Source organism: Drosophila innubila (assembly GCF_004354385.1).
Source record: "Drosophila innubila isolate TH190305 chromosome 2R unlocalized genomic scaffold, UK_Dinn_1.0 1_C_2R, whole genome shotgun sequence".
NCBI lineage: Eukaryota > Metazoa > Arthropoda > Insecta > Diptera > Drosophilidae > Drosophila > Drosophila innubila.
Window position 1 is genome coordinate 25066046 of NW_022995374.1, and position 26432 is coordinate 25092477.

A 26432-nucleotide genomic window follows, 5' to 3' on the forward strand; every position below is an offset into this window, starting at 1 on the left:
GTACTGAACTCGCCAGCTGACCAAACACTGCTATATGTTAGTTAAATAAATGTATGTCTTTGTTTTGTCAAATTGATATTAAATCAAGTGGGAAAGGTTATAGTCGAGATCCCGACTATAGGATACCAGTTACTTAACTTAAATATGTATAAAAGTATTTTTTAAAGAATTTTTTTTTAAGGAAAAAAGGATTTTGTTATTATTAATTTTTGTTATTTTAAATTAGCAACTTCTTCACGTTTATAATTTTTCTAAATGTCAATCCCCTTGGTTAGCGACCTCTCTATATGGTAACCGGTGACTTGACACGCTCAACAACATACTAAACTTGCATAAATGCAAGGAGTATGCTCAATACGATTCGATAGATGCCAGTTCCATCATCATTGAAGATTCATCGGTACCATTTGGGTTGAGTCGAGTAGCGATTCAAGCCGAATGTCATATTTGCGTCGTCAGAACCAGTTGAGAATTATTTGATGCATTTTTGTTGTCTAACAATATTAAAACTATTGCATACTCTAAGGAGCTAATTTTGCTTCAAGAGCTTCGGCACGTTAATACTGCTGTTCTACTTGTCCGATCTTGCTGCGATTTTATAGGATAATAGATAATAGCAACTTGCAACTCTAATACCCACAAAAACGTATTATCTTAAATACTGTGGGTGTGGTGGTTTTTCGCGATTTGCGAGAGCGGAGGGGGGCGTGATAAAAATGTAAGACAAACTTGACCTGCGTGGTGTGTAGAGAAATCTGCGAGCCAAATTTGGTTATTCTATCTCTTTTAGACTCTAAATTCCTTTTGTTTAAAGAAATTACTTTGAAAACATTAAATCGCCATAACTGCCGTTCTACTTGTCCGATCTTGATGCAATTCAGTGGGATAATAGATAATACTAATAGATTACTTTGAAAACATTAAATCGCCATAACTGCCGCTCTACTTGTCCAATCTTGATGCAATTCAGTGGGATAATAGATAATACTAATAGATAACGTTTATTTTCACAAAAAAACGTATTATCTTAAAAACTGTGGGTGTGGTGGTTTTTCGCGATTTTCGGGGGCGGAGGGGGGCGTGGCTTAAATTTGAAACAAACTTGATCTGCGTAAGGTATATAGAAATCTGTCTGTCAAATTTCGCTATCTCTTATAGTCTCTGTGATCCCTTTGTTCAAACAGACGAGCGAAAGGTTTTTCGCTATTTGCGGGGGCGGAGGGGGGCGTAGCTTCAATTTGAAACAAACTTGATCTGCGTGGGGTATATAGAAGTCTGTGAGTGAAAGTTTGGTATCTCTATCTCTTATAGTCTCTGAGATCCTTTTGTTCATACGGACGGACGGACGGACGGACGGACAGACGGACAGACACACATGGCTATATCGACTCGGCTATTGATGCTGATCAAGAATATATATACTTTATAGTGTCGGAGATGCCTCCTTCTCCCTGTTACATACATTCCAACGAACACAATATACCCTTTTACTTATTTTTTAAGTAACGGGTATAAAAAGCCATGATCAAGCGAGATTCGAGCCCGGAGCTTCTGCTTCTGATTATAACACACCATCCTCTGCATCACTTTGCCACAGAATACCGCGCTTGACCAAACTCTACTACATGTAAACTGAAAATACATGTGAACTTTGAACTCCATATTGACGCACGTACAGGTCGATTTTGACAAAACGCAACCTTATCTGCCGACGAAAGTATCTTAAGAATATTGAGGCCAAGTCAAACCGTCTGGGCTGTACAATGCTAAGTCAGTCAGTGAGTCAGTTGGACAACGAGATTTATAAATATAGATAAATAATATAATGTAAAAATTATATTGCAGTTAAGACAAGAATGAAATTGTATATGTTAGTACATTGATCAGCTATATTTTTAAGCAAAATTAGATAAACATTTTTTTTTAGATGACCAAATGAAGGAAATATAGAGTTGAAGAATATTGGTAGGACTGGAGCAGAGAGCAGCTGCAAACAGGTCTGCTACAACCATGGTTGTGTTGTGAAGTTATTAAAGTGCCTAGTCAAATGAAAGTCAAATTAAAGCTTCCATTCCAAATAAAACTGAAAAGTACATTGCTTTATTAAATTTCATAACTGTATAAAGTTTACGCCAAAGCAGATCTTATTGTTTTGGATCTCTGGTTGGACCACGTTACCTCGAACTCGAGCTCATCACGATTTCGAATTACTTGATCTTACCAGACTTTCTCCACAGTGCTATTGTACTCTATCAAAAACTTATGTAGAACACAACAGTCGTTATGTCCATGCGGTTGTCTAGCCCTTTGCCAAGCCACTGGCTTGTCTAGCTTTTAGGTGGCCAAAAGCATTTTCAACAACGCGGCTTGGCTTTCCGATGAAATAACTCGTCGCACGCCACAGTGATGAAAATTAAATAAAAAAATAATCCACTTAATATTTTGGATTTCAATAAATAGAATTTTCAAATAACTTATTCTATCACGCTTCACTGAAATAAATGTTTGATCTTTTCACCGAAAAAACGACCTTTGTTTTTGTAGCTTGCGAATGCCTTGGTTTTCTGTAATTATCGTGAAAGCGAAACCGCCCCGGGCGCTAAGATATTAGGGGCGCCGATATTTCAAAAAGAGTTTGAACTTAGAAAAAATTTGAGGGGTTGAGCCTGAAATTAAATAAATCAGACAACGAAAAGTGCGAAAACAATTTAATTATGTGGCTGCAGATGATAGCAAAAACATACCAGAAACTGCTACATTTCGCATTCCATTTTTAGAATAATTCGACCCCATCATTTAGCAACTAAAATTGAGATTTGAAGCACTTTTTATTGTTTCTGATGATTTGAATTTATAAACAGGACTGGACAGTGAACTTGAAAAGCATACAATGAATTTGACAACGATTTTTTAACGATTCACATCACATCTTTCACATCACATAAGCATTAGCACATCGTTTATTTAGCAAACTTCAAATATATTTGAACCACTTACGATCATCAACTGGACACGATAACTTAGCAGTCTCCGTTTGCTATCAATCGAATATCTCCAAATATGGGTAAAGTAATTTATGATTTTGCTTTCAAAGCTAACAATTAATACCTCAATTTGGGGGACCTTAAATCAATTTTACAATTTTAGAAATAACTAGCCATTACAAAATTAAAGTTAAAAATTCCTAATTTTATCATGTATTTTTAAAGTATGTATTCAGGATGTTATTGTTAAATTCAGACAATATGCGGATAAAATGGCAACGACTCATAATTTTAATAGTTAAAGAAGTCTAAAATATTTGATTTAACTAAAAAAAACATGGGCTGACGTGGCCCTGGCCAAATTTTAAAATTAACTTCCGATAGGTCAACATCCTTAGAGTATTGTCACCCAATTTGGTTCCTCTAACTCGAATAGTCACGGAGATAAAAGTGTTCAAACTGGTATACCATAATCTGTCCCGAATCTAATAGTACCCATTTTTATGTAACGAGATAATTATCATGTTATAAGTTTTTATTGTAGAAACATTTAATTAATTTTAGTAAACATTTTTGACACTGGAGTTGTCAATTTAATATGTTTTTAAAGGAATTATCTTTGTTTTGTTTATTTGCTTAAAAAATGTGTTGCTAAAGAAATTATAGGGGGTGGAGGGGGCGCCGACAAAACCTTTGCCCCGGGAGCAACTTTCGTCACAACGGCGCTGGTTTCAGATGAAGGAAAAATTTAAAGGAACATGAATTGAACGTTTTCGCAGTAGATAAGAGACGACTTTATATGTTAATATATGTATTACAAAAAGCAGTTTAAAACTTATAGTTGTGAATTTCTGCCATGTATTTTTTTTCAAGAAATATAAATGATATAAATATGATATAAATTAAGTAAAAGAACGTATTTATGGTCCGCAAGGGCAAGGTACACTGTAGAGTTCCAGCCCTTCAAATTGTGATAGTCCGTCGTTTCGGGTGACTTAAATTTGATTTCAATGTTACATCTGTCCGTAATTTAAGTACATTTTGTTTAAATGTTTTCTGAAATACATTACTTAAAAGTTATCAACTTCACTGTGGAAATCCAATTTGCTCAAATACTCTAACAGACTCCTGTACTTTCGCCTGCCTTAGAAAGTTCGGCCCTAAATAAATGCTAGCCAAGTTCATCCGCACCAGACGACAAAATTCCTTGACTATAAACCAAACACAGGGTGTTGAAAACGAAAATAACCATCCAATCATAGCATACGGTACCGATGATCCGAATGCATTTAGAGCTATTGCAACTCGCTTCCGCAACGGGATGCAATTCGGTCAGTACGCCAATACCCTTTTGATTTATTATTTTTTTTTTTTTTTTGCTTACCGTTCGTAGTGTAAAATGGCTATTATCTTCACTGGAGTAATTATGAAAAGAGAAGAAAAGGTATAAGAAAATAAAAACATTTTCAATTTTGATTGATTTTTCTTTTGTCATTCTCTTTTTTTAAGGACGCTGCCACCTGTCAGAAGACAAACAGTTAATTTGAACGTACGGCAGCCTTGAAAACCAGAGCTCCGGAAATACAGGGAGCAATAGCTCTAAAACTGTTTTTCTCACGTCAAAACAGGAAATGTTTAGATCGGCTCAGTTTCTGTCTCCACCGAACACTTTTTTGGGAGCGCTTGTGTTATTTGTCAATGTGTTCTACTATTCTATCAACAACATAAAAGTTTCTTAACAGAAACAACTTAAAGAAACACTTTAAGCAAACTCCCAAACAAAAATGCTCTTTTTAAGATCAAAACGAAATAGTGGAATTCGAAAGTGTTTGATTGAAATTGAACATTAATTAGCAATTTTGGAAAGAATAAAAAACAGTTACATAATTATATAATTTGTTTATTATACCCGTTACTTAAAAAATAAGTAAAAGGGTATATTGTGTTCGTTGGAATGTATGTAACAGGTTAAAGGAGGCCATAATTTATCTGTGGTGTGACGAACTTCCAACTCATGTTTATTATATAATTTCAAAAAAAAGGTCCATCTCAAATATTTATTTATTGATAAATGAACAAAAAAAAATAAGTTCACATTGGAATTGTTCGCCATTTTTATCATAGGAGCCGGACTTGATCAAATCGTTCCGACTAAGTTCGATTGAGCTATTCATCGCAAAACAGACCAGCTCAATAATTGAACTAAATTAATGAACGAGTGAACCTATTCAGCAAATTGAACTAGAAATTTTAACTCTAATAAGCTACAAGTCATATCGATATTTTTCCACTTTAATTGAAGAATGCAGTTCATGATAAATTATAAAATGATATGCTAAAAATATGAAACAAGTTATGGCCTTAATTCTCATTCAAGCAAATTCGAACATTTCGTTTAGTTCAGTCAAACTGCAACAACCATCGCGATGTGCATGACGAACGTTCACCTCTAACTGGAAGGCTTTGCAGCCCTGGTATAAACTAAACATAGTTGTTGTTTTTCCGTTTGCCTTACCCAAATTATTGTAAAATGGAAGAGAACGAGAGCACATCGGATGCTAAGAATGACGTCTCGAATGGTAATTGGATGATCAACAACTATTGCTGTATGCAGATGAAATCAATCACTTTTTCAGGCGATGATGACGCGACATACCAGCGTAAATTGGAGCTGCTCCAAACAGATATGCGCAAAATGCAGAACGAGTTCAATACGCAGCGGGCGAAAATGAAGGAGCTCTATATGCAGAAGGAGGCGGAGAGGAAGCAGCTGCAAGAGGAATTGGATGAGCTCAAGACACACGTAATGGTCGCTGACCTAAAATCCGAGAACGAAATGCAGCTAAAGGATATTAGAGCTCAGGAGGAGATATCCTCGTTGCAGCAGCTCGTGCAGGATACAATTGAGGAGTCGGCCACGTACAAAGCGGAATTGGAGCGCGTCAAACTGGAGCAGCTACGCCAGCAACAGCAGCAGCTTCATCAGATGCAGATGCAGCAACCAGCTGAGCAATCTGGCGGTTTGGCGCCACATGTCTTGAATCAGGTGAAGAAGACGCTGGGATCCGTTCGGAAGCTGGGCAGCGATTCGTTGAACAACAGCTTTCAGCAGGAGTCTCCTGAAGGAAGTTTGCGCGGCATAGCCAAGAATAATGTCAAACAATATGTGAGTACAAGTTCACATAGTAGATAATCGAAAATGTCAATGTATGAATGTATGTACGTCCAAACAGGCTGCCGAGGATGCTGAAATGATGCACTCAATAGTCGAGCAACTGCAGGAGGAAATGAAGGCCCTCAAGGAAAAGTTGCGCGAAACAGACGAGCAGTTGCAGGCCAAATCCGTCATGGCAGATCACAATCAGGAGGCAACCTCAACAAAAAACGAGGATGGAGATGCCATACACAAGTCGACGTCTACTGATTTGATAGTATCCACTTGCAGTTCCTGTAGCACATTGGAACAGCATTCAGAAGAGCTGAGTGAACGTGTCAAACAGCAGAAAAAACAGCTGGATGCCATACAGAAACAACTTGTTGAATCACGGGAGCAATTAAGCAAGGAGGCAGCACTGCGAAATGATCTGGAGAATCAGTGGCAAGCGAAACGGGAGGCCCACAAGAGCGAAGTACAAAACCTGCGCGAGCAGAGCAAAAATAACGAGTATCAACTTTTAAACATGCAACAAAAGTTCCTCGAGACCAAGGAGGAGGTCATGCGGCAATTGCAGCGTGTAACCGATGACCGGGAACGGGTCAACCAGCAACTAGAGACACTGCAAGCTGATAACGATTTCCTGTCCGGTCGCTATCTGGCGACATCGGAAGAAATCGAGAATCAGTACATAAATCTTCCCAACACTGTTGTTGAGCTGCAGGAGCTAATGCTGCGCCAGCAGAGCGAGCTGATACAGGCTCGCGTGAGTAGCGAATACGAGAAACAGAAGTGTGTCAGCTCGCTGGATGAGATTCAAATACTCCGCTCCCAGCTCGAGCAAAGCAACAACGAGAGACGGGCCTACAAGAGCAAAGTGCAATTAGATATTAAGTCGCTGCAGTAAGTCCATCGTATTTCTAGCTAAACGCACCTAACTTCCTTGATATTCCCTGCAGAGATCGTGTTACGGAACACCTGGTCGCCGTACAATCGCATGAATCATCTAAAACATTATTGGAGCGCAAGGAAGCTGATCTGAACAAACAGCTGTCCGAGTGCCGTGTTGAGATTATAGAACTACAGGATGCCAACGTAAGAACACACACACAATTATCCTCATTGGCTTAATTAACAATCTATTGTATTTGCAGGAGAAACTAGGAAAAACCAATTCAGACTACAAGTCCAAAATCAAGACACTTCAGGAGGAGTTGTCCACAATGGAAACGGTGCAAAAAGATTTCGTTAAATTATCGCAAACGCTTCAGGTAATTTGCAATTTCGATTACAAAATTAATAGTTAAGACTTTATTCTTTTCTTATAAATAATCGCTGAATTATCTTATCAAACTAAGTACATGATTGAATTTCATAAGCATTTCGTTTGTTGCAGATGTCCTTGGAGGAGCTGCGTCATGCCGACACCGATGTGCGCTGGCAGGATGACGATGATGTAAACAACTGCCCCACGTGTAATGCATACTTTACGGTAATGGTGCGGAAAATCCATTGTCGGCACTGCGGACACATCTACTGCGATAAGTGTCTAACGAAAACGGTGCCATCGGGACCACGGAAACGTGTAGCCCGGGTTTGTGATATCTGTCACACGTTGCTCACGCCAAACACCGCTCCCTACTTTAGTCACGAGCCGCCGCAGTCAAACTAGTCGGTTCCCCGCTCGCCCTAATGCGGTGCGTCACTATTTATTTTGTTCTTTCGTATATGTACTGTGTACTTTTGTGTACTATAATTAATCTTTTGATTTCGATTATTTGTTTTCCCTTGACACACTGAACAGAGTCATATCCAGATGCAAATATGCGTTAAAATTGCAATTTATGTAAAGATGTAACGATGTAACTCAGTCATCTAGTTTTATTATATCCCTTTTTTATGTGTCGTGTTAGCTCTTTTTTGTAGATTGGTAGGTAAGTTCCCATTATTGAATTTAGCGCAAGCAAAGCAAAAATACTTATATTTAAAAAATTGAATAATAGTTGTGTGCACTCGATGTTTTTTTCTCGGTTATCTACTTGAACCAATTTCGCCTGCGAAATGGAAATAAGCATAAAAACATTTATTCAAAAGATATTCTAGTTAACAATATGACAAACAAATGTTCATTCAAAAATATACTTTGTGTATTTATTTCAAAATCGGAGCAAACAATTTGGCAATTTTTGTTAACAATTAACAACATCAAAAATACATCAAATTGCTATTCATAAAACTATTATGTCTTCATTGTGGTTGCGAGGATATTATTTTAGGCATGCACAAATTTAACTAAGTATTTGTTTAATATATTACAAATTCAAATTCTGATAACAATAAGTCAATTGCAAATTGATAACTAATACTGCAATCTCCGTGCATTCAAGAAAACAAAAACTGAAAAGGTTTATCATGTAATTGGAACTATAAACACACACACTGACATGCACACGGAAGGGGGAATCACAATTTCCATAACAGTTGCCTCGCATTAAATTTCTGAAATTAAAAAGTGACAAAAAAAATACATTGAAAATGACCATTACAATTCGTTGCATTATTTTTTTTTTTAGAAAATTAATAATCAATTTTTGTATCTCACCTCACCAGATGAATCGTCCGGCGAATGCTCCGACTAACGCCACAGCGGTCGCTCCCAGCACAGTTATTAGTCGGCTGCTCCGAACTGTACGAATGAAAAACAAGTTGTTATTAGAGACGCGTAATTAGATATACATTTATTGGGTGCACTAAAGGATGGGAATCCCAAAAGTATAGCAGTTTAAAAAAATTTACTCGATAAATTAGAGCAAGCATTAAATATTTTTTAAAAAAAAAGAAGCATTGAAATTATTATTAAAAAAAGCAGTATTTGAAATGATATTTAATTGTCAGGTAAATTATCGGATGAGCAAGTATTAAACAAATTAAGGAATTTAATTACAATGATCACTAAGACACTTACGTAAAAATTTTGACGGCATATTTAGATGTGACACTCTTAGAAACTTGATAGAACAGACACATATGCGTGGCGAAAGACGAGACGAGGCGGAGCGAAGGCAAAGTTGAAGGCAAATGATAAGCGAAATATATATAGATACATGTGTGTGTGTGCGATCAGTTCCGGAACATCAATCATTTAGTGTTAGTCCTTGGTGATTGCTGAGAGTAGATACTTAAGTAGTTGAAAGTTGTAGTTCTTAGTTCTAAGTCGAAGACATCATTGATTGTTGTTGACGATGCGTAGAGAGAGACGTAGGTTAAAGACAGTAAGATAGAGAGCGCGACAGTAGGAGTGACAGGGAAAGCGACAGTGCTTAGACTATTTAATGTTAACGCGCTGACGTGATGATTTTGGTTTTACTTTGAGCAGTCCTTATAAATACGTAAATCTAAATAATTGAGCATCTCGGTGAGCTTCGATTTAAATCTAAGTATGTATGAATGGATTTGTGTGAGATCAGCCCAAGGTAAGATTGGACTGATGCTCGGATTTAATGTATATTCAATGATGATAGCGTCGATGGTTCAAGGCATAGTTGGGCCATTCTATTGCTCCTCATCACCTGAAGCGCCCGTGTTGCTCAGGGAGATGTGACGTCCGTATTTGGCCAGCCATTCAATAATAACGCCATTGGTCCAGCCAAAGCCCTTCTGCACTCCGTACTCTCCACCGCCGCCATGTCCTCCAAACTTTTCCGCATCGTACTGAATATAGAAACAAGTATATGTTAGAGTACCTCATGCAATTTCCAGATATTTTTTTAAGAATTATGAAAACGAAAGTAAGAATAAAATTTTAGAAAATCAAAACAGTGATCTATTTAAAAATAGTTTTAGAATTTTAAAAAATTTAACGGTTTTATAAAAAAGTCCAAAGCTGAAATCAAAAATATTTAGCATGTTTAGCCTTGCCAATTTTTCTTCCTAATTAAAATTTTCTTAATAATTTTTCTTGTTTTTAATTACAAGATTCCTAATTTTTGGTTTTCAAGTATTGGTTTTTTGATTTGGTATTTTTGAGCATTATTTGTCAGTGTCCGTGTAGGTAATTACACCAAGCAAATAACCTATAGAGAAGCCTGACTTTGCGTCCACCAGTGAAATTTACTATGGGCCAGTGAAATAGAACCGGTTCTTTTTTGTGGACACTTTCGTTGTATGAAATGACTTCTCTATAGGTTATTTGCTTAGTAGTAATAATTTGTCAATAATTTTGTTAAAATCTCACCTTTTCAAACATGGCGCGAGTCTCGCGATATGCCTCAAAGTTGGACTTGACCCAACGTTGGCCCCATGTCTTGGACAGTTCCTTTGCCTCCGGTGTTCCCAAATTATCTAGACCCTCGACAAGAATGTATTGCATGGGGGCCCACACATTGGGGAAGTCCCACTGCTCACCCGTCTGAGACAGCGTATTCGGCACGCCACCCGGGAATGTGTCCAGTTTGTTCTTCTCAACATAGTTTAGAACTTTCTCAGAGATTTTCTCCGAATCGGAGATATTGTATGCCTTAACCCACAATGGTGACAGATTGGTTGGAACGAAGTAGTTGCGTGGTTTATCGTTGATCAAATCATAGTCCAGCCAGCAGCCGGCTTCTTCGTTCCACAGCACCGCTTGAATTGCCTGTAAGGTTGGAAATAGAATTATATCGATTGTATTGTATAATTATTGGGCAGCAGTGGAAGTAATTCCTTCACATACCTCTTGAATCTTTTGTGCCTTGGTCTCGTACTCCATCATCTTCTCGATGTTGCCGGCCTTCGAGTGGAATTCGGCAATAATCTTGGCGTTCCAGTATAGGATGGCATTCAGCTCGACGGGCACAATGGAACGGGTCTTGGCATCTGTTAGGTTTCCAACATTGGTGCCATTCTCGTTGATGTACCAGCGGGAGCTGAAGTCCATGCCTGACTCAGCAGCTGACTTCAGTTCGCTGTAGTGATCTTCCTTAGCCTCCTGTGTGGCAAAGCTCTGAGATGTTTCTACATCCTCACTGTAGGATTCGGGACGCGGTCCAGTTGATGAATCGCGGTATGCGACCAGGTTATGACCCTTAGCCTGCACGGTGTGATTGTTAATGAAATACTCAAACTCATGCTCCAGCACCTCCAAAGCATTGATGGCAAACAGATCGTCCTTTGTGAAGTCAACATAGCTCTTCACCATTGCCGTCAAGAGCGGAGGCTGGGAGCGACCCCAGTAGTAGACTCGACCACCATTTGGTATGAATCCAATGCGTTGAACAATGGACAAAAAGTTCTCGATCATGCCACGTGCTGTGTCCCTCATCTCGCTGTAGAGCAAACCACGAATGATCCAGTAGGAGTCCCAGTAGTAGAATTCAATGAAACGACCACCTGGCACGATAACAGGATTGGGTACGGGTATGATAGAGTAGTAATTGGGATTCTTGTGAACATCATCTTTCATTTTACGACCCAGTTCCTTCCAGATGTTATTCAGATCAGCGCCCCATTGCTTAAGATCCGGATCGCGGACGAGATCAAGAAAACTGGGATGCTCAATCCAATCTGTTGGCGTCCACACATCCAACTCGGTGCCCTTTTCACCAAAGTGAGCCTAGAAAAAAATATATATTTGGTAATTATAATAATTTGTAAGGCAGACAAATTAATATTTTTCGTACGTCAACAAATTCTTGAATTTCATCTTTGCTGGGCTTATTATTCTTCGATGTCATAAAAGCTTCAAAGTCCTCCATAGTTTTTTCAGGCGAAACTTTCAGTTTCATATCCACAAACGTCTTCGAGTCCGGATAAAGCTTCGCCATTTGTACAGTGTCCAAAAGGGGGCCATAGCAGTAGATTTGGCTGCAACGGAAAAGTCGTAATTTGATTCAGTTTAGAAGTAGTCAGATATTTTATATAAAGAGAATATGTTTCACATTCGAAATTCTAATATATTTTTATACGATTGACTTTTCCGTCGATTCCTAAGTATAAACTTAAGTTGCATATATATTGGTTTAAAATGTGTAAAACAACCCATTTTTTTTTTTTTTTAAATTGTTATTCAGGTGTGTTGTACAAATCTCTATCAGCACAAAAGCAACCCAAAGAAATGGTTGGTGTTCCTGAACAAAGCAACCATTGCCTTCAAGTGTTTAAAAAAATGTTAAGAGATTTGACAACATTTAATATTTATTTATTTTTTTAATTAATAAAAATGCATAAAATACATTTTAAATGATTTTGTTAATTATATAAAATATTCCTAAGTCTAAAAATTCGAAAATAATAATAAAATAATAAATTAATGTTCGCATTTGAGTTTTCTTTTTATTTCTAGACAAAACAAGTTTCTGTCAGACTCTTAAATATGGAATCTCCTATTAACTTACTTAACATTCTACTACTCGAATGCAGTTGCGAATCAGATATAAATTGTATTGTGCACTAAGAACTATGATATTGGAAATAATTACATTTGATTTTATACACGTAAGGGGTTTTTTTTATATCTTTAGGATGTATCACTTTACACGACTACAACTAATTTAATTTTGTTGTAATACTTTGGATTGGTGAATTTTTCACAAACTCATCTTACATGAGATCTTCCAGATCAGCTTCTTTTCGGAAACATAATCCAAAAAACAATTATTCCTTTATGTTTCACAAAACTCTGGACATTTTTTTTAAATCACAAAATTAGTTACAATTTATTTAAAATTTAAATTTTCATATTTTATGTGATCAATAAATAGAGATAATATGAATTTAAATCATTCACCAAATTTTTTTTTTTCTTATATATATATAAATTATCATTTGAAAGCATTTGTTGCTTCGTTTACCCGACAGTTGCTTTTGGGTTGTTAGAAACTTGTAAGACAACCTGACTGAAATAAAAATTCATTATAATGGAATTTAATTTATTTTTGAATACGACATTCAGTCATCGCTGCTCTCAGCCCTGTTTTTACTCTTCTTCGTGTGCAAGTTATATTTCTAGCGCCTGCTTGATTTTATTTTAATATAAATCCTTTCATAATTTATAGCACAATTCAATACCTGGTATTAATAACAGTAACTTTTCTAATTTTTGGCAACAATGTGCATAGATGCAGGGTATAAATATGTCACAAATTGTATAAAGCAAGACTTCGTCGTAAAAGCTTTGAGCCATATTTTATACTTATAAAGGGAGAGAGAGTGAGATCTTAATAGCACTTCAAGCTTACGTCATTAATTAGTGTAAATGATAATTTGAGTTCGATCTGCTTTAGTTCAACACGAGTAAAAACCCTGTTCAATAGAATTTACTACCACAATTACATATACGTATAATAAATAATATAGACAGTTCACGAACTGAAGTCTATTGGTAACTAATGTCACGTTTATTTGCTATTGATCACGTTTGGGAAAACAAGTCTCGAACTTTATTTATTTGCAATAAATATGTATATATATTTATATACAATTTAATAATTATATATATATATTGTATTATTAATATAGGCAATATCACAATTTTTAAATACAAGACTTAATATTGTTCGGTTTATATAAATATTGAGGACCGGTTCGTCGGTTTGAATGGAAACCAGTTGATGAATGCATACAGCGTTCAAATGTTTATAATTATATTTTTATATGATACTACTAATTAGTTAAATGCATTAAAAAACCGATTCTTATGTAAATCCATTGAATATACTGTCAGACTAGAGTGGTGAAAATGGGAAATGAAAACTTACCACGAGGTAAAGTTGTAGGTCTCGACGTTCTTAACAATCGCATTCTCGCTATCCGTACCGAATTCGATTAGACTCCTCGCCCGTAGTTGAGGCAATGCTGCGAGGCAGCAGAGGAGGATTATTAGATCGAATGTCCTTAGCATTGTCATTTCAATTGTACTGAGACTAAGGAACTGTATCGCTTTGATTGCTCGTATTATTTAGTCGGTTAATTAAACGCCTTGCCGCTCACTTGATCACTTATGTACGAGTACGCGACTCTACATACACAAGTATGTGTGTATGTTAGTAATTAAGTACCGAAATTATCACACTGAGTGGGCTTTGACTGGTTAAAAAGTGTTATTTTTACTTTTTAATTTTTAACACAAAATAGGAAATTGTGGCTTCGCGAATGGCGACCGCACTTTGGTGTAGATTGCGTTTCCCTAATTAAGTAAATGTGTATTTGTCTACAGGATAATCGGAGTAAGTTTTTCCCTCTCAATTGCACTTAGCACTTGCGTCAACGACACAGACACAACCTGCGCCCTGTCAGTGCAAGAATACTTCTAACTGTTTCGGCCGATTTCATTTATAAAATAAATGGCTGAACGACCACAACTACAACAACAACGAATATGACACGACTGCGACAGCGACTGAGGCAGAGGCAGCGCCATTATAATCATTGCCGAACAAGAGCAAGTGATCGGCACACGACAACGCACGAGCAGAACGCGAGCACGAGCACGAGCACGAACTTGAAAATAAACGAAGTGGGCGTGGATCGTGTGTTCTATTTATAAATCAACTGAGCTAGCAATTGTGTCTGAGGCGAAGCCGAAGTCGAGGCCTAAGAATACGAATACACGGTATTTTAATTTATCCGTTACTTGATATTGTTCGGATGATTTTTATATTCTGTTACATATATGCGCATGACAGGGATTCACTTATCAGGCTACTTATTTATGTTTGTTCCTTCAATACTGCTTGTTATATTAATCGGGTTATTTTGGGTTATTCTAAATGCATATTTAAATAGGCGAAGAAAAACGGAGCAAATGGATTGCAGGCAATCGTATTTGCATACAGTCATACTAGTATTTATTATGGGCGTATCATCAACTGATAAACGCATATGTACCCGTATATAAGTGCAGAACAGAGAAGCTATCCACAGATGCACCCAATTATTGCAATTAACATACTTTTAATTACTTTTACTTTCCTATAATACTAGTACTTTTCCTAACACTTTTATTCTCATTTGTTCACTTTATAATCAGTCGATCTTACAAAATAAATAATTCACATATTGATTTTAGAAATATAAAACCCTTCCATAAAAATTAATTCTATTTGTCTTAATTAACCAAAAACCCATAAATTTGTATATGTATTTCTAGAACACTCCATATAGTTTAAATGTTAGTTATAAACAATATTTTAAATTGATTACATTTTCTTTTAAAATTGACCCCCGCATATTTCTCAAGAAATAGCAACTGGGTTCTGTGGTTGACTTGTCGCTGTAACCAGCTTTTACTGTAAAATATGCAAATCAGAGTCAGAAAACATACAGGTATGTAGAACATGTTGGTACGATATGACGACTGTTTTGGATCAAATGAAACTCAACGATTTTTGGATTTAATCACACAATTTTAAATGCAAATTACAAACATAAAAAATCAACTGTTCTATTTACAATTAGTGTCAGGTTGATTTACTAAACGTGGAAATCCCTTAGGAATCTCATTAGATTCCATTATAGACACACATAGCGTTAAGATACTTTTGATCGAGGTATTTATTTACATCTTGAATGGGCTTAACACAATTCACACGAGTGGAAAAAGTCCTCACTCTAATAAATGTTTGTATACATTTATTATTTATAAATATGCTTGCAAAATTCCGCACAATTCCCTATTTATAGATATACCCTATATAATAGGAATAATCAACCGAAACTGCGTCGCAATGTTTTGAGGTAAAGGTATATACGTTCCACTGTTTTGAGTTGCATAGAGGTTTGACGGGGGAAAATAAAAAGATGTCGACTGATAAAGATCTGCAACAAGATTGTCAAAAATGGGCGTATGTCAATGATCACAGCGCCAAATTGCGACGTTCATATTAAAATTTGAGAACCTGGACCTGATCATTGACCGGGAAATTCATTATGAATTGTCGTATGTCGTATGTCGCATGTCGCAAGACACTTGTCGCATGTGGCACTTTTAGTGATTTATCGCATTTAGTTAGTTAATGTTCACTTGAGTGTATCTAGTATACATATGTATATACTCTCATTCACATTGAAACCTAAGTACGTATTCCAGACTCAAGCGATACGATGATATAACCGAGCAGAACCGAGCACGAGTATCGTTGTGGTGTGTGGTAGCACTTGTACTACGAGTATCTATTGTTGTGACATCTAGATTCTCGAAACAAAAGCCACTTTGTTGACTCGCAAATTGGCCCCAAAGACAAAAAACAAAAACGGAACAGTTGTGCAATTTAATTGCACCTGTGGGAGAGACTTGATCATTGTCTCTGACCAATCCCGTCATTCTATAACATTTGTGACGACAGTAAGACCGTTTCATTGAAGTTTAATGCATTCCACTCGGTTCTGAAACTTAAACACGTCACAATCTTAAGCTCAAGCTGTCGCTTGAAAATCGTGATATCATTGTGGCATTATGATCTGATACTTATTGTACAATTAGGCATACTTTGACTTTTAATACTTTCCAAATTGTCTACTAAGATGCATAAAACTCTAGACAGTTGACTTGAAAATTGAGTTGAATTTATATAGTAAATATAATTAGGCAGTCAGCCTGTGGCAATTACAGAGTAATATTATCCTTATCATTTTAATTAATTACATTAACTAATTGTATTATCAAAATCTATTTCTTATAATTAATGTCGATGTCGAGTTAATAAGGAAGGGCTTATCCGTAACTCATACCAATTGTATGACTTATTGTTAGGTATAAAAAAACCTCCGAAAAAGTAAGGCCATTCGATTGTTATGACTGTAAAACTTGCTAAACAAATATTTAAACGGGTGTAATGGACTTTTCAATAATTAATGTGTTGATATGTTGATGACAAATAGATGCCAGTTGGTACGTGATAGGAATTTCAAATAGATATCTACTATGTACTTAGGTATTTATAACATACTTCAAAAATATTTCCGATTCCGCTTAAATAAAGCGAAAAAAAGAAAAATACACAATTAATTCCGGTTTACGTTCTGGATAATTCAACATTGAAACGAAATGCATTAAAGTCATTAAGCCAATTTCAGTGCGGCAATATCAAGTCAGAGACAGACTTAGATTTAAATAAATATAAATATGCATACCCAAGGAATATACAAAGATTAATGGGTTAAGTAACGTCTTTACCCTGATTATCTATTAGCTTAAAAAATATTTCGAATTTCTTATTTGAAGGAAAGATTTCTTATTTGAATCTTGAGGTGAAGATTGTACCTTAACCTTAACAATAAAATACAATCAATCATACGCAGTCTAATGAATAAAATGATTGATGACAGTATATATAATCAAGTAGTTAATACTACTAATATATACCCTTTCGTTCGCTCTAAAATTCTCTTTCTTCTTAACTTAACTTTCTGTTTCACTTGACTTATTAATTTTCATATTGGCTATAATTACTTTAGCATACGTCATCGTTTGATTTATTGATTTTTTTTTTTGCGTGGTCGAGTGACGCATTTATACGCTCAACTGGCCTAAGAGTATTCACCGAAATTGAAACTCTCAATCAATTCAAAAATTGGTAGAAATCTGACAGAAAAGCGACAAGAAAACCCGTTCCGAAAATGGCCCAACAATCGCGTTTTAATTAATTGCAGCCTATGCAAATAATGCGAAACGGTCGTGCTCAAGATTATGATTCAAGGACGACATTCATAATAATGTGAATAGTATTTTAATGGTCGAATGGCTTAATTAGCATAGATATAACTGCAAAAACTTGTATAACAATTTTCATAGTTATCGTGGGGATTAATATGCGGGTAACAGTGACAGTCTCGGTGACTTTTCCTCTTTTCATTTCATTTCTAATTCGTTTTCCAATTAATGTTTTATAACACTATTTTAGTATCTTTTAAAATAATGTGACACAAAAATAACAGAACTATTATCAAAGATAGGAATATTTTTTATTTTTTTGTCGAATTCAGCTCGGAAACTATTTGTTAAATAGTGGTAGAATTTATAATAAAGTTCATCCAATTTATAAGTAGAAAATTGACGTGAGATTACTTTAATTGGTTTGCAAAATTGCTCAAAACAAGTGGAGTGACATTAAGGTTAAATCCGTTTGAACTATCCATTAAAATGTCATGAGTACTTGGTTGTTTTCTTGATGTTATCTAAAGACCAAAAAGGTCAATAAGGTAAAATCCGTCAATGATATAAGTTTTATATGATAGGAGTTGATCCTGTACTTGACATTGAAAATAATCTGGAATGTTTAATTGATCATGAGATTTACTTGGTCAAGAGCAATGAATCGATCGAAGTGTAATCCACTTCAGTTAATCCCCAGTTCCCAGGCCCCAGCCTATGATAAAGTATTCTTTAACTCTTGCACTATTGAACAAAGTACTTAATTTTATTCTATAAATTTCCAAGAGCATTGCAAATAAACTTCAATCCACTTCAAACGGAAATTACATTGCTAACTTTTCCCATTTACGACTAAGTCACAAGTTCAGGGCAAAAAAAAAACAACTGATAAGCAAAAATCATTATCGTTAACAGTATCAATTTCATTAGCAGAAGATATATGGAAGGAGTATGTGTACAGGCATTTGTTAAGAGTTTTGTTTACTGTCCCTGACTTGAACGAATTTATTAACTGTTATACCAATGCATACTCGTATTATTAACAGGAAGATCAATAAACTGATCGGTTTAAAACGTGTTAGCGACAGACATATTTATATAATGCATGCATATTAAGGTATTTTAGTATACCCTGTAGTCAGTCACGGTGTAAAATGGGTATTATCTTGAACAGTCGAGTCTTTTTCGAATCAAAGACTATAATTGCTACATATTGGGAATTTCTAATATTCAACGTGACCGTCGCACACATTTTAAGTCTAAATAAGTTCCGCTTTTATTTGGTTAACTTTTCCAGTATAGCTCTTAAGTAGAACTTTATTGAGTGCCTAATTAAATAGCTGGCATTAACTAACACAGAGTAAAATAGGAATCCTGACACAGTTATTTTTTGCACAACTAGTTTAAGTATTTTATTTATTAATGGTACTTTAAAATAAAATTTGCTTAAATCACAAATATTCTGTCCCTTATTTGTATGCTTAAAATAATATATTTTAGGTAATTAACAACGAAATTCAACACTAATTTTTTATTATCATATCTATACTACTTTCATAATGCATCAACTTTCCTTTAAAATATAATATGAATGAAACACTGCTTGCTTGTTTGTGTCTCGTTGAATGTAGTGCAAATGCTATTCTATGCATAGGGTATTTACTAGTCTAGCAATGTCGGCAAGAGCAATTATACCATACTTGTTTTATGTCTAGTTTTGTTTGTCACTTCTTAACACGAGACTTCTCGTAACTGCCGCTTAAGCTTATGTTTTTCGATTGTGGTAATAAGAAGCACCCTGTATTTGTAAGGTGTTCACAAGACATTGAAATTGTTGTGCGATTGTTGTAGAATTAACAGTAAAAATAGTTGGAATAATTTACAATTTAATTGCTGTTATTTTGTTTAGGACTTTTGTTTATCTGCGGGCAATTACAATTATTAAACATTATTATTTTTTTAATTTGAGATCTGCAAGTGTTTATTGCATAAAAGATCGTTGTTGTGTTTAGAGAATTGCGGTTGTGTGGTTTGCTTTTGTTGTTAAGTTGTTGAAGTAATTTGTATATATTGTATTTGATATTTTGTTTTTACATTCATACTAGTATTTGCAATCGCATTCGTTATTCGTTCACTTTAATTTTAATATAAAATGAATGAACTTAAATCGTAGCCACTGTCGCGTGCCCGTTAACACACATGTCAGTTGACCCTTGACACTTGACTCTTAATCTTGTCTTAATCTCCTACTCAAATCTCGCACCGACACGTTGCGATGTTACACGCTTGATGCCACTCGTCAGACTGTCTTAGCTCGTGCATGGAGAAGCTGCATTTGAATAAGATTTGCAATCTCCCTTCCTATTATTAGTTTAATACTATGGGGTGTAATGATTTTACAGCTGTCTCTTACATTTCGATATGAATAATTAGCCATTTGCCTACTCAGGGTATAACATTTGATTTCAGTTGTGCTTCAGCTCATAAGAATACTGCTTTGTTTTTCTTAATATTCAATTGAATTACTGCTCCACTCATATTTGTAGTATTTACGACCTAATAAAATTATTTATAATATTGTTCACTGACGTTAACTGAACATACTTAAATATTATCGCGGGTTATAAATTTAGGTTCTGTTTGAAATCAATGCAAGCAGATTTCTAAATCTTTTAGGAAAGTTTAGTCGAGATTGCTTGAGAAGGAAATTTTTTAAACTATGTATATGTATGATATAGGGTCTAACTAATCTTTTTAGTATCTTCGATTATTCAGAAAACGGACACATTTGCAAAATGTATACAAAGTTCTCATGTTTCTTATTCTTGTGTAAGCGTACCAGAAGGTCAGTTGACGTTTTATTGGCGGATTTATCAGTAAGAATCTGCGTGGTAGCTATCTTTCGACATTGTCAGCGATTAGATTGTTGTATGGCTCCATATCTGGCACTAACCTGGATATGGAGCTTTTACGTCTCCATTTTCTCTCTATTTGCACAACACAGTTCAAATTTTGCCTTAACCGAGGACAGAATTCGCACCGAAGTTGTTTTTTTAATTGGAGCAGAGCTCGGGCTAAACGCATTTATGAAGCTCAGATCAGGTTTGGGATGAGACTAAATGTATTCCGTATTATAGACAGTTGGACCACGCCGGCTGTTGCTGATAAGCGAAATGCTCACTGATAAGACAAACGAAACAGTTTTACATATGCAAAATAGATTACAATATCTGGCCAGTTCCAAGCATGACCCGACTTGACGCTTGACTTATCAAGTACATTGCTCTTTCGCCTTGAACAAATTCAACACCAGACGAGAGTCCTACACATTTTAAATTATCTAAATACTCTCCCTCAATCCAGATAAAATGCAACAAGTAAGCTGATCGATAGATCTTTTGATAAATTAATCAAACCTGTTGCACTCATACGATATTACGTATACGTAGCAGACACACCGCCAAAGCTTCAGCCAATCACAGTACAGATGACCACTGGGAAAATCTACCAACGGGAGAATCAAAGCAGGTTTAGATAATCGACTACCGACAACTGTTTCAGGGTACACCTGCTGAGAATCCGTATCGAGTATATCGAGAATGCTTGAGTTTAGTTAATCTAGGTAGAATAGGGAAACTTATGGGCGATTTTCGTCAATGATATAAGACAATAATGTACACGTACCCATACAATCCAATAATTTATAAATTTGTTCTAAAAAAAATCAATTCATATAATTTACTGAAGTGCCATTGTTATTCAACTCTGAACAATCTATTTTTTTTTAGCTACACCAAGTTAACCTGTAACGTGTTTGTTAATAATTGCAACGGTGATTACACAGCTTTTTACTATATCATAATAATAAACAAACGAAAAATGATTACAATTCGTGCGAGATTTCATAGCATTCAGCTTTGCGATCGTAAGATTTTTACGGACTTTCAAAAGGTACCAAAAAGTATGCAATAGAAAAATTCAAGTGCTACTGAGCATATGCAATAGAATAACAAAGAAAAGCATTTTATTTATAAATCAATTTGCGAATATCGGAATATACGGAGATACCTGCATATAAATACAATGGTACATTTTAAAGCAGGGAATAAAGTCGAAACCGGAGCGGAAAAAATTTATTTTTAAAGAACCGTAATGTGTGTACCGGTATGGATTTGGTACATTTTTTTTTTTTAAATAATTTGGTTTTCTGTATTTGTGTAACTTTGATTTATTTTAAAAAATTACTTAACATTAAATTAAGGCTAATCTAGATGAAATGCTTACAAATGTATGTAATATGAAATATGTTTTAAAATATGTTTTTTTTACACTTAACAGTTTTAAAAAAATATACTGTTGTAGCGATACGTACCGGTACTGACACCGGAACCGAAAGGACAAAACCGAAAAATTACCTTTTTACCGAATCAGTTGTAACGTGACGTACCGGACCCGAAACAAGAACCGATATTTGTTTCGGTTTGATTTTCTGTTTTATACTACTTTATATAGACAATGTGAGCATTGAAATAGGTGTAAGGATTTTATAGTTTTTGAATGTCTGGGGTTTCGGATTTAAACGTTATTTTTCAAAGATTTGATTAGTTTACTAAGTTTGTAGACATAATATATGCTTTAAAAACTATTTATCAAAAGATATGTTTTATATAAAAGGAAATTTCGTTTTGCTTTGAATTTTAATTGGACAATAAAATAGGTGAGTCCGTCAACAAAAAAATGGACGCGTTCCTGAAATTTAATATTTTTGCTTGCCATTTCGATAAATATCTATTCTGATTGGTATTTTATCAATCCAGTTTGTATATAATGATACAAAATTTCGAATTTCATCTGAACAAAATTCTATTTTATTGAGGGCTGTATTCTTAGAGTCCAGTTAAATTTTAGCAAAGAGATATTTCAAGAAGATCCCTTTGTCTATAAAAACGGATTATTATTGGGCATTTTGGTAACTGTATTTCATAAGCAGATGACGGAAGTAGCCCAGCCCGATATATTAATGAAAATTACAAGCTTCATTTTTCAGGATGATTTTTGTTGATGCGGTCGACTGATTGTTGTTAATTAACTGCACATTCTTATTTTAACCGCATCGTATTGTAAGATACCCAAGTGTGATAAATTCTTAATTGCACAAGAATTCTGAGAAAATGTCACCTTGTGCGCTCAGCGAATTCTCAACGATTCGCATTGACCAAAATAACTAACTAAATAAAGACAAAACAAAAACGGGACAGCTGTTGGCCAAGTTTACGACAAGTTAAAGTGCACACCTGGCCAATAGCATTAGTTAACGATAATCTTAAATGCTCAACAAAATGCATTTCTATTGGCACAGTAAATTGTTGGCAATTAGTTACAACTAAAGAGTTCATTAGCTCGAACATTTAGCGAAAATATTTATCAGGTGTGTTCCAGAAATCTTTAGAGATTTTGAAGGAATATGTTTTTGAAAACAACAGATCGGATTGTTGGTGTTCCTAAAATGTCCAAGATTTAATTTTTTTTTTTTTTTTTTTGCAATTTTTTTCAATTTAAAGATATTATTATTCAATTTAATAAATATTTAATTTTGTCAAATCTCTCAATTTTTTTTTAGACATTTGAAAGCAATGGTTTCTTATTTTTAGGAAGATCAACAATTGCTTTTGGGTTGCTTTAGCGCTGTTATAAATTTGTAGAACACACCTGTATAGCTCTTGCACTAAAATCCGCAAAATAATAAAGATTAGATAAAGAATTATGTGGAAAAAAGTGCAAAGTCCAATGCACTTAATGCAGTTGGGGAAGCCCTTTTTCACTGCTGATAATAAGTGTAATCTTTTATAACTTTTGTGTATATTAACCAATTGCTTTTTCATTCTTCGTCTAATTAAACGTGCTGGCAATTGACTTACATTTTTATTGTTTTAAAAGATAACAGCACCAAGTAAATAATGTGACAAATTTCTATGGTGAATATTGACTTGAGACTAACGAAGAATACACAGTCTGTGACGAATGGGCTTATACATTGAATAAAAACACACTTTTCAACTAGTAAGCTAAATATATAAACCCACTTTTACTTGTTTTTTTGTCATACCAGTAGCTGTATTAAATAATTACAAGAAAATTAAAGGTGGCTGCTTAACCTCTACCTTAGCATTTGAACTTATTGTGTGAACTAATAGATAAGTATATTGTAAAATATAAATAATTTGTATCGAAAATAATTAATATAACTGTACTGTTTTAATCATGTCAATAAAAATGTATACATAAAATTGGCTCTTTTTAAGAGGGAACGAAAAACAATTCGGAGTCACCTGTTGAGTATAAGTCACCTTGTGAAATTGCATATTAATGGTTTAAAGGTTAAGCTTTCCAATGCAATTCGCAAGCAAAATAAACTGAATAGCACAGCTACAAGGTTGTCATTAAAACACAAGTTACAGGTCTGGGACTGAAACACGTGTTAAACTGCTTAATATTTTGTTAATGTACACAGCTACGATGTATTTGTAATGATAGCTTGGTGAGTTTGCGAATAAAACTATTGCTAATACTTTATATTTAGTCACGACCGAGGGATTATTCGTATATTTGTGGCGATTTGCCTCGATTTGCCTCGATTTTATTTAAAGAATCCGATTCCGACTACTCTGATTATTAACTGACTTCTCTTCAGGCAACTTTTTCTGCGATACCAACAAATTCAAGAAATAAAACGCTGCTAGCCGCGAGATACCCTACACAAGTTTTCATTAGCTTAACAATGTTTTTAACTTAAACAAACAGTATGCTGCGAACGTACGCTAGGTGTCGCCAGCATTGCCAACTATGCTCCCCACTAGTAATAAATTAAGTTCTTGATTAAATTTTGTGATTACCAATCGACTGACTCGTCAAGAGAAGAGAGTTTGCAGCAAACGTGATCTGCGCCTGCTGCACGTGTTATACAGGGTATCAAAGTCATATATTGTGACGCGAATGCGTGAGAGGCAAAGAAAGAGAGAGATAAGTGAACCACGACGCAAAGTGGCAGAAATTAATATAAAAACAAAACCAAAGATATTTATATCACAACTGCGAAAACACATACATGTATGTAATATGTACATAAGTATGTGCGTATGCGTCGGTCTGTCTGTGTGTTGAGATGTAAAGCTTTCGGGGGTTGAAAAGTGAAAGCACCTCCTAACTGTACAGACGGTCTGTCTGATATTTTTTCTAAATCGACAATTATGCAATTTGCAATTGTGCACAAATGTAAATGAAATACTATTAGAAATTATATTTAATTGTAAAGAATAATTCAAACTTACGCGTTGGCATTCATTTTGTGTTGCAACTTTTTGAGGTCCTGGTGAAAATCAGCTATCGTTCTCTGTTTATCTGAACTTAGAAGAACTCCACTCGACGCCACGCGGCGTCTGTTTATTTATTTGATAAGTAAAATGAGCTGAGTTAAGTTTGTATTGATTTTTTGCTTTTATTGTCCCGCTTTGTTGGCGACAACTGAAATATTATTCGAGATGTTTGCTTTCCGCCTGTATTTCAGGCTGAGTGTCTCACAAAATTTTATTTTTATCACTTAACACGCGTTTTTTGCTTTTTTATCACTAACAACAAAATATTTCTGTGCAAATTTTAGTCGCTTTGGCGAACGTGGAGCGCGTGCGACCTACGGACGAGACGCTGCAAAACACACTGTAACGGCGATCGCCAAGTTCCCCCTTGTAAATAAATAGTTTTGCCGCTCTCGTGCCTCTCGTAAATATCTACGTGTGTATATGTGTTTATATCTAAACTTGCATGGGTTGACGTAAGGCCAGCTGTTATCGACTTTGAGAGAGCAAGAGAGTGCAAAAAGCAGAGAGCGCAACGAATGTTGGAGTTGAGTTGTTGTTGTGATAAAAGCACGCAAGAACTTCTCGGATAAGCAATGGTTCGACTTTAATATACCTTTTCTTACTCTTTCTTACTTACTTTTCTTACTTTTCTAATTCAATGAAAGTAACAATTCATATAAAGGTTGTCCGAAGCAGTACTATGTATCGATTAGTATGGAATACATTGAAAATGGGTATTAAAAAATGTTTTTTGATTTATTTTAAATTTTGGTCAACTGCTCTTTTTTGACGTTAACATAATAAATTTCCACAGCAACGATACGTGAATACGATATTTCCACGTGGACTTAAAAAATCGCATATTCTTGCGAGTTGGGCAAGACTTTTCGATTTAAACTAGCATTGGCAAGAAAATTAAATTTATAAATCTACTATATTTTGTTTTTTTTTTTTTAATAATTTAATATATTGTTGATTATTGTAACATACATATTAGGGATAGAAGTGTTTTCTTTGCATTTTTTATTAGCTTATTGATGCTGTAAAGCAAATTTGTAGAATAATCTTTTAATATATTTATCCATTTTAGAAGCAGAAATATCTTAAAACAGACCAAAATATTGAAAATCTTTATTCATGCAAATATGCTCATCCTAATAATTTAATCAATGTGTAAATTGTTCAAGTAAGTAACAAGATGTGAGCTATTTTATTGACAATATTAAACTTTTCGCGGTCGATATCTACATTTTTTCCACAATCGATGTATACCCTCTACTCTATTAAGGTGCACATACAACGCGAGAGAGCAG

General features: G+C 35.0%; 2 protein-coding genes across 4 annotated transcripts; one reads left to right on the plus strand and one right to left on the minus strand.

Moving 5' to 3' along the window:
• Nucleotides 1-5427: 5427 nt before the first annotated feature.
• LOC117785376 (rab GTPase-binding effector protein 1) lies at nucleotides 5428-8155 on the plus strand. Its single transcript, XM_034623343.1, has 6 exons — nucleotides 5428-5563; nucleotides 5621-6150; nucleotides 6218-7041; nucleotides 7098-7233; nucleotides 7293-7409; nucleotides 7535-8155. Exons 1-6 carry the CDS (start codon nucleotides 5515-5517, stop codon nucleotides 7808-7810), a joined length of 1932 nt encoding a protein of 643 aa, XP_034479234.1. The 5' UTR covers nucleotides 5428-5514; the 3' UTR covers nucleotides 7811-8155.
• Nucleotides 8156-8384: 229 nt separating this feature from the next.
• On the minus strand, nucleotides 8385-25465 carry LOC117785377 (trehalase). Of its 3 annotated transcripts, none has more exons than XM_034623345.1 (7): nucleotides 25093-25465; nucleotides 11796-11979; nucleotides 10850-11728; nucleotides 10373-10771; nucleotides 9708-9849; nucleotides 8741-8824; nucleotides 8385-8637 (listed from the first exon to the last, which is right to left on the minus strand). In XM_034623345.1, the coding sequence occupies exons 1-6, from the start codon at nucleotides 25104-25106 to the stop codon at nucleotides 8742-8744; spliced, it is 1701 nt and encodes a 566-aa protein (XP_034479236.1). In that variant the 5' UTR covers nucleotides 25107-25465; the 3' UTR covers nucleotides 8385-8637; nucleotide 8741. The 3 variants fall into 3 exon arrangements, 2 of the variants coding, with proteins under 2 accessions (XP_034479236.1, XP_034479235.1); XM_034623344.1 differs by lacking the exon at nucleotides 25093-25465 and adding an exon at nucleotides 13872-14426; XR_004617507.1 differs by lacking the exon at nucleotides 25093-25465 and adding an exon at nucleotides 13872-14426 and having other exon boundaries at nucleotides 8426-8637; nucleotides 9104-9849.
• Between the last annotated feature and the right edge of the window lie 967 nt (nucleotides 25466-26432).